A 9,668-nucleotide genomic window follows, 5' to 3' on the forward strand; every position below is an offset into this window, starting at 1 on the left:
ATCATTTTTTTATCATTTTGAAAACTATTTTTTTCAACTATTAATTTGAAAGAACAATTTTTACCTGAAGGTTCATTTCAGGCTTTCGTAAAAATGAGACCGAATGCTCCTATCAGGAAATACAATACAATTTAATTTGTAAGGGTAAGAGTTTGTTGAGTTTTAAACAGTTTCATTATTCTGTTTAGATGTGCTAATGGACATATTTTAATTTCTTTGGACTGCAGATCCAGGCAAGGTATCAGCATCAATGCAAATAAGTGTACACTGCAAGGCACTGGAGTGTAAGAAAGTCTGTAAACTCATTTTCAGAAAAGAAAATAAACTTAAGTTACAGTATGTCAAGTTGTATATTGCGGGTGAGCAATATATTAATTAGCATAACTAACATTAATGATTAGTTACAACCTTAATATACTGCGTCAGCATCTTTACTTTTAAATCAAATATACTTGATATACTTTGATGTAGCTGACTTTAGAGTAAATAAACTTAGAAAATGTAATTTTGGAAACTTATTTGGACTTTTAAATAAAAGTACTTATATGGGAGACAGATGTTGTACAACATCAGAAATGTAGCTCAGCTCTAACCACACTACTCTTCTAGAGTACCGTGCAAAAGATTTGAGCCACATCTCATTTCTTTACATTTTACTAGGACACACCCTCCGCTGTGTTTTACAGATGGCTCTAGACATTCACTATTGTACCTCTCACCTTACCTCCTCCATACATTTGGATTCATCTCTCCATAAGACCCGCTGCCACAGATTTTTAGCCCAGTTCTTTTGACATTTGACATCCCAGTCTTTTTACCCTTCCACCGAGACCATTTCTAATGGGGAGTCAGTGAAGAGCAGATACATTAACTGAAGGCCTATATCAGGTCTTTATTGGCTTTCAGATGCTGTTCATCTGTAGATAGTTAGAGTGCTACTTCTCCTTTTGTCCTCTATTTTACACACAAGAAGGCCTGAAAGGTCTAAAAACAAAATATAAAGAAATGAGTGATATACAGTACTGTATGTCACTGCAGCAACACAATTTACAACAAGAATTCACAAAATAATAGGCTCTTTTTTTTCATCAGAGTTGGTCTTTAATTCTTTGAGACATCGTAAAAGTTGTAACTAAAAACAAATTTGTGTCTGTGAGTGTGTTTCAGTGTGTGTGTGTGTGTGTGTGTGTGTGTGTATGTGTGTGTGTGTGTGTGTGTGTGTGTGTGTGTGTGTGTCTGTTGGCTGCACAGGGTCCTCCTGCCCTTCTTAAACCAGCACAGCTACAGCCTTTGCATTCTTTCCCAAGCTAAGAGCTCTAGAGTATAATAGATCTTTGTAGCTCGGGGCAAACAGGAATCCCTATCGCTTTGGTGATGTTGTCCATCATACATGTCACCATGGGCCTGGATGAGCCGTTCACATCAACGTGAGAAGTCACGTGACGGGGGGAGCAACTTTAAAGCTCAGTGTCAGGGAGGTCAACCTGCTCTGGATTGTATGTGTACACACTCTTCCACTCCGACCTTGGAAAGTGCTGCACTCAAAGTCCAGCGCTGAGATAGGGGCAGACGCATGTCCATCACCATGGTGACAGCTGGACACCACAGCTCGGCGGCGGCAACAACATCTCACCGCAACAGCAACATTGCCCACGACACTCCTTCAGGAAACCAACACGACTCACGTACACACGGCATTGCGGGGCTAACACGCTCACACACACCGAGTGCCTAAAAATGGGTCTTAGTTTCAATTAGTGTCTGTATACTACCAACAGCGAGGCAGCAGCTTCTTAATTTGTGGAGGGATGAGTTGATGGAGAGTCGGAGGCAGAGCGGGCCTCCGAAACAGATGGGCCCTGCGTGACACTGGGCTTCCAGCAGGGGCAAAATCAATGCTCATAACTGAAAAACAGAAGAGAAATTAATAATTATATTATCACAAGATTGCTTTGCATTGCCGGTGCAATCTAATTAATAGCTGTTTTGTTTGTAGCTTGTTGCCTTTTTTCTATCTTTTTTTTTTAAACAGTGAATATTAAATATTTCAGCAACAGAAGGCAAACTCTGAAGTGAGGAACATCACATGTCATGTTCTTTTATTCTTCCTCACCTCCTTCTCACTTTCCTCTTCCCCTCCTCGCTTTTGTACTTTGTTTCATACGTCTTCTCACTCCTAGTACAAGTCTTTTTGCATTGTTTACCTCTCATGTGAATGGTAGCTCCATTCAAAAGCAGCAGTGATACTATAACATAATGAGGACAAAACTTGGCTGGACTTTGCATGGTTAAAAAAGTGTTTTCTCTTTGCTTTGTTGCTTTTGTTTGATTTTGTCTCAGACCTGTCTGACGAGCTCTTGGAGGTCGTGGGACTCGAAGGAGCCATGGAGATGGGTCAGATCTACACTGGCCTGAAGAGCGCTGGACGGCGCTTGGCACAGTGCTCCTCTGTGACTATCAGGTCAGTCTTTAACAATCTTTTGTGCCTGTTTCTTCCAATTATTATATTGTTTTTAGTTTATTAGGGTAGCAAATGCTATGGCATATAAGAAAAAGCATAAAAATGCTATGAGTATAAATTAAGGTGATGATTTTTAAGCATCCTGGTGCAGCATGCTTTTATTTGGTTTTATTGTGAAGATTTGTTACAGCATGTTTTCTCTTTCTTCACTCACAGAACCAGTAAATCCCTTCCAATGCAGATTGATGGTGAACCTTGGATGCAGACTCCGTGCACTGTAAGTTGAACTGCATTTCCACAAATGGTTCATCCAAACTAAAGACAGTTATATGCCAATATAAAGTAAACTGTAAGGGCAGTGAAAGAAGAATCGAGCAAAGTATTTTGTAATCTCCATTTACAAAAAAAAGATTTGCAAATGAAAAAATATTAATAATACGTTTTACATATGGAATCTGCAGTCTGACAGTCATAGCGATGCTTGAGAATTTTTCCAACATGTGGCAATGAGCATCCATGATTCATTCTGTAAATTCAAGTTTTCAAAAAGTTCTTTGTTTGTTTGTTTATTCTGAGCTTAAAGAGTAACATCAGACTGTTTGAGGAACCTCTGAGGAAACACATTGTTACTGTTGTGTGGGAGATCTTGAGTTCTACTATGAAAATGCGCCACACGGGCATCATGAAGATAAAAAACAAAAGTGAAAAATTAAATGCTTGTTAGGTGAAAGACAATGGTTTTGAAACCATATCAGCTATTTAACTGTATGCAGCCAAAGCCTGCTCTATTGCATCTGCATTATAAAACCAAAACAGAAAACTAAAAAAAAAACAAAGAAATCTTGTCCCTTGTCTACACATCTGCATATTCATAAGAAGGTACTGGTTTATAGACGTTATGGTCTAAGATGTTGAGATATCCAGGAGTCATTAATGCGACCCACCTTAGTGACTGATTAAATCTTCTTTCTGCTTTCAATGACTTCTTTTTCATACTAATTAATATGATTTCTGTGTAAATGGGGTAAATTTTCTGTCAGTGGCTTTCTGACAAACAAACCAAAAGCTTATACATGTTTAAAAAAGTATGAAATATATATGCTTTAATAGTAAGATTAATATAACAATTCAGCTGTTGCTGCTTTATATTCTAGTGCATTAATTTATGATAACAAATTCTTAATGATTCAAGTCTTACTTCTTCTAATTTGCTCATCGTCTAGATCGCAAACATGTACCTCGATAAGTGTTTTCTCTCTGTCCAAGTTGCTCGTTTTTCAAAACGAAACTCCTGAGTTTGCGTTGATTACGGTTGTGTTTAGCTTTAATTAGAACACCACTGCAGATGAAGTGCTGCCGAGATTTACATATGGATCGCCCAGCCATGACAAAACAAGTGGCCTGCAAGTGCTCTTGTATCTGCTGGCACAACTACACAGAGCAAAGTTGGGCTCTGACGATACATAATTGTGCTGCAATGATTTCCAAGGAAAGTTTTTCATTCTGTATGTCTGAACTGAATCTGAATCACTTAAAGCGTTAAATGCCTACAAAAACATCACAGTTCAAATTGGATGTTGTTCCACTAATTATTAACAACAGCAGCTGTGCAAATGCATATCAGTCTCTGCATGCATACCATGTTTAACACCATAACCATCTAGGTTTTTAAGCGAAATGCAGCATGTGTCACTCTGATGAGTAGATCTAAAATAACTGGCACCATATTTCCAGATTTGATTCTGGTACAATGCACCTTCATTAGGGTCTAAGTAAAATCCCCCCTCGGTTTTCTTAATTTGGATGATTAATTGTGACCTGGTAGCTCATTACATCCATGCTTCATTTGAGCAAATTATTTTATTTTCTGTCTAAAAGCCATATTGTTCCATGGGTCCTTGAACCACATAAATACTTAATGCTGCATCTTAAAGAAACAGAGCTTGATTACCATCCAAATTTATTTCAGGTATCACTTTAGATCTTTTTTTCTTTTTTTGGCCACTGTCTTGTCTATAAAGACTATCATGTTTATGGCAAAGTACTTGATAAACATTAACTTCAGTCATGTTTAATGATGGCAGACAGCCCACAAAAGCTAAGTAATTGCTCCAGAGTCAGAGTGCAAGCACAATAAATGGCAGCTTTCCTTTGAAGTGAATGTGGTCCTTTGAATGCAGATGGTAGCATTTCCCCTCCCCATTACTGCGTTTAGACTCTTAGTACGACTCTATAATGATGTGCTTAATATGACAACCCTTGATGGTTGATATTTGGGGTTCCATCGATCTACAGCTGCAACTCCTAAAAGAAATTGCATCATTGCGGGCAAACAGGATATTGTCAGATAATATAAAATTCAGTCTTTACAGTAATCCACAATAATATGTTATCGGCGTCACTAACCCCAGGGATTCTCAAAGTTTGTTGTAGTCAGGACGTTCAAATATGCATTCATAAGCCACTTGACAAGAACCCATTTGGACGCAACATCCATATGGATGATTTTTTTTTAATTGTTAATGCATTGCTGAATTCGCTTCTGTGGGGATAAAGTGCTGGGTATAATGAACAGTGGATAGAGACCTTATTATTTCATGAGGATAACCTTCTGAGATTTAAAAGAAAGGTAAACATAATTCAAAAAAGTCATTTGTTGATTATAATAATGGATTGCATTTATATAGCACTTTTCTAGGCACCCAAAGCGCTTTACAATTCCACTATTCATTCACTCTCACATTCACACACTGGTGTAGCCACAGCTGCCCTGGGGCAGACTGACAGAAGCGAGGCTGCCATATCGCACCATCGGCCCCTCTAGGGTAAAGTGTCTTGCCCAAGGACACAACGACCAGGACAGAGAGAGCAGGGGGATCGAACCGGCAACCTTCCGGTTACAGATGAGCTTCCCATTCCCCTGAGCCACGGTCACCCCCGAAGTCTTCTGTAAATGAGCTGTGAAAACTAAATAATAGTTTAAATACCATTGTGTTTGTTGTGTTTGTGTTTATTGTTATTGTTGATTGTGGCATCAAATCAATATATATATGAAGTATATGTGCCGTAAAATTATCACACTATGTTTATCTGAAAACAAGAAATGTCATACAAAAACAAAACAAAAAACAGACCAAGCAAAAAAACATAGTTTCACAGTATCAGGAGCTGTTTCAAAAACATGTGTGACATGGATTGTGCACTAAAACAATTAAATACAATAATAACAAAAATAGTTAATACAGAAAGAAAATGTGCTTAAATCAAAAGATAAGTAGACTATATTATGTGTTAATTGTCAGTATTTTAGCTTACAGTCACATCTGGCATATATATTTCAGTGGTTTGAGTCTAAATCAGGGGTGTCAAACATAAGGTCCGTGGGCAAGAATTGGCCCGTCAAAGACTTCAGTCTGGTCTGCTGGATGACTTTGGAAAAAGTGAAGGAGAACAGAAATTTTGTACTTTAATTGTTTTTTTCATAGGTTTACAAAGGAGTCGTAAACCTTTTCAGACTGACTGATCCTAAAGAGTTTCTTTTTCATCTGTTTTTTTGTTTTATCTTTAGCTGACTGCACTTATATTATACACAGGTTCTATTTAAGTCATTTCTTGATTCAGCATGTCATAGGGCCTGGGTGTGGTTAGTATTGTTTTTGCTTAATAAATGAAGTCATCATTTTACAAACACAGTTTTGTGTTTACTTGGGTTGATTTTGTCAAATGTTAAAATTAGTTTGATAGTGTAAAAGATGCAATTATGACACATATGCAAAAAACTAAAAAATAAGGAAGGGAGCAAATACTTATTCACAGCACTGTACATAGCAGGTGTGCTGGAGTAAACAAATAATAAGAGTGGGTGATGTCAAGAAATTGAATATGGCTTACAACAATTTGCAAAGCAAAAAGACAAACTGACAAGACATCAGTTTTTTACATCGTGGATTAAAGAGTGAATGCTCCCTATAAGCCAGGCAACATCGGGAAAACTCCCTTTATAGTCTACTGTATAGTAAGCACTGAATGATTTCATATAGCTACTGAAAAATGCTATGTGAAGATGTTAACAGACAGCTTAAAACACATTTCCTTTCGGAGCTAAATCTCAGCTCTCTCTTTTCTTATACCAGATTGAGATCGTTCACAAGAACCAAGCTCCCATGCTAATGGGACCACCACAAGGTCGAAGCTTCTTCTCTTCACTGATCAGACGAACTCGCACTGAGAGCAAAGACTGAACCTTCAAGACCTCCGAGTGCTCACACACACCTGCAGGGCAGTAGTCACCGGTTGATCTTAGCTGGGCCTGTTTGTAAAGGAGCCCTTTGTCTGATTGATAGCCCAGCATACAGTAGCAAAGTGTAGGATCAGGATGTGTCGCCTGCAGCATGGAGATGTCACTGAGAAGCCCACATTGGATCCAAAGCAAGGCGAGTTTAGGACTGACACTTTCTTCTACAGTCTGTGGTGTACTTTCGCTCCAAAAATATTGAAGCTATTTATGGAAGTTCACTTCTGTTCTTCTTCTATTTTCTAAACTTCTGTTTTTATTTTTGCTGTTGTGCTCTGTGCCATGTGGAACAAACCCACCGCTGAATGTGTTTTGTGAGATGTATTTATTTATTTATTTATTTATTTATTCATATTTAACTGCTATTGATGTTTTCTAATGTTTTATTTTTGTATTTGCATACCCCTGATGCATGATGGACAGTGAAAGAGGTTGCTGCTGTTGGAGATGACATATCTGGAGTTTGCATCTGATTTTTCCCAAAGTGTTTAGTAAAAAGTGAAGTGTCTCTACCCGACATCTCTTCTACGCTTCAGTCATGAATGGCTTCAAATAGTGCAAAGACAGAGAATCTGCTTTCGTTTCATGTTTCCTGCAAGTCATCCTTGTCATGTTTTGATTGGCTGTTTTGCTCCTCCGTCAGTGGAAAGATTAGGAATGATTATTGATTGCTCATAAAAAATGCATGACACTCTTTGTTTTACGTTGCACGAGAGATTTCCAGACAGTTTTACCAGATCTGTGCACACTTTCTGTTGCATGAGTGACCATGATCTCTTTTGACACTTATGGAAATTGATCATTTTTGAATCTGCATCTACAGCACAGCTCCGTTTCAACCACATCATTATTTATCTGCATTTTTATGGGATCCTGTGCTTTCTTAACAGGTACTCAGGCATATTAGAATGAAAATCTTTGAAAAGCCACAGAAAACAACAATATTTATCTTGACTTTCTATTGCTACGGCACTCGTATAGTTATTTTCACAAGAAGCAGCTTGACCTTCTATGGTAACTGATTTTTTTCTGATGTTTGTTGATGAGGGTTTACGGTCCGCTGCACATATAAGTGTCCATTAAACAGTGAAAGATCTACAAAATTACTATTGACATTCATGTATATACAGTGCTGTGCAAATTCTTCATTTCTTTATATTTTGCTTCTAAGTATCCAGACTGTCTTTAATTTTTTATAGTGCTCCTGAGCAACAATTCTACAGGCTTTCAAAGTTTTTCTTTGGATATTGGCTGTTTTTACACTCATTTTCAGTCTGGTCCAGTTTTCAGAGGATTTTTTGTTTGTTTGTTTCTTAAGCCACTTAACACTGATTTTTAAATCATTCAGTGTTGTCTACGTAACAGACAAGTTAGCAAAAAGACAGTTTTAATTTTTAACTTTAGCACGTTGTTAATAGCATGATCCCATTTCTTTAGTTGAATCTCCCCCCCAAAAACTTAATGCCAAAGATAACTTAGTTTACTGGCATAAAATAGTGTTTTGGACCAACAAGGGGATTATTAGCCAAAAATCTGGCTTATCTTAGCATGTCGTGCACTATGTCCTTAAAACAGCATATGAAAGTCATGTCCTTCAGAAACAGCAAAAACACCTGAGTCAGGTCTCTTTGTCAGTAAAGACTTGACCCAGAGAGCGGAAAGATGCATCTGGCCTTTCAATTGATCCATCTCCTTTCGGCAAAGCCTCATCATAAATGTTCTCAGTAAGAAGGTGGCTATGAAGAAGCCATTCTTAAAGAAGGGAAACAGGGAAAGAAATCACAAAAAACAGGACTATAAATCAGCGGTAACAGGTCTTGTGGAGTTGATCCAAATGTTACATTTTGAGTTAAAATATGTTTGGTCAGGTCAGGAGAGAGCTACCACAGTGAGTGTCTACAGGCATCTGTAATACACAGTGGAGGCTCTGTCATGGTTTTGGGCTGCATTTCAACCAGTGGTGTTGGGGATTTTGCCAAAATTGGAATTATGACCGCGCAAAACTACCAGCTGATACCACCATGCAGTACCATCTGGAAAGCATTGGATTGGCAAAAGCTTAATTCTTCAGCGTGACAATGATCCCAAACTCACTGCCAATGCAGTAAAAGTATACGTGGATAGAAAAACACAAAACAAGACACTAAGTAATGGCTTGGCCTCCATAGAGCTCGAACCTTAACATAATTGCAGCACTGGGGGATCATCTCAACAGAGAAGAGGCCAAAAGGAAGCCAACGTCCAAAGTAGAGCTTTGAATGTCATTCAAGGAGCCTGGAGAACTATTCCTAAAGAAATAACTAGAACGCTGCCCAAGAGAGTTCAGAAATTCAACATGTTGACAACGACCTTTTAAAGAATCAATACTGAAAATCAGTCACATTTTATAACAGTCACTAACATATGCACAGTTGCCATTTATAGATAATAATTTCCTATGAGTATCCTCTTTAATACAGAGCATTAAGTGGCTGGGTGGTATTGGTCTTATTCAGTGCTTTTCTGCACTAATTTCATTCAGGCTGACCAAAGACTAAAAGTACTCACTTATTCATATTCTGGGGACATTATGTTGCAGACCTACCAGCGAGACACACTTGATAAATGCATTTGTTTTTATAGAACTTCACATTTGCATGTTTTGGGAAGAATTTTAGGCTTGACTGTTTCGGTCTTTATAAGTGGCATATGCCGGCGGAGACGATAGCCAAGGAGTCTCCCATGTCTTTTTGCTTTGTATTGTGTAGCGTTTATACAGTGAGGTTGTATTTTTGTACACAGTATTATTTATTTTTCTGCTTTTTGCTTCACTCTAGAACTCCCACCATTTTGTTGTTGCCTAAAAAGAAATTATGCCTGCCAGTGTTGAATGAGAAAAGTGATGGAAACAATAAAAAAGCTTGTTGTTTGGCA

At 38.0% G+C, this 9,668-nt stretch overlaps 1 protein-coding gene across 1 annotated transcript in view; it reads left to right on the top strand.

Moving 5' to 3' along the window:
• dgkb (diacylglycerol kinase, beta) overlaps positions 1–9,668 on the top strand; it is an 80,189-nt gene extending 70,521 nt beyond the window's left edge. Inside the window, exons 23-25 of the mRNA XM_063486436.1 lie at positions 2,341–2,461; positions 2,678–2,738; positions 6,595–9,668. Coding sequence (XP_063342506.1) covers positions 2,341–2,461; positions 2,678–2,738; positions 6,595–6,702 — 290 coding nt within the window. The 3' untranslated portion in view covers positions 6,703–9,668. The remainder of the gene's footprint in view (positions 1–2,340; positions 2,462–2,677; positions 2,739–6,594) is intronic.

Source organism: Pelmatolapia mariae, linkage group LG10_11 (assembly GCF_036321145.2).
Source record: "Pelmatolapia mariae isolate MD_Pm_ZW linkage group LG10_11, Pm_UMD_F_2, whole genome shotgun sequence".
Classification (NCBI taxonomy): domain Eukaryota; kingdom Metazoa; phylum Chordata; class Actinopteri; order Cichliformes; family Cichlidae; genus Pelmatolapia; species Pelmatolapia mariae.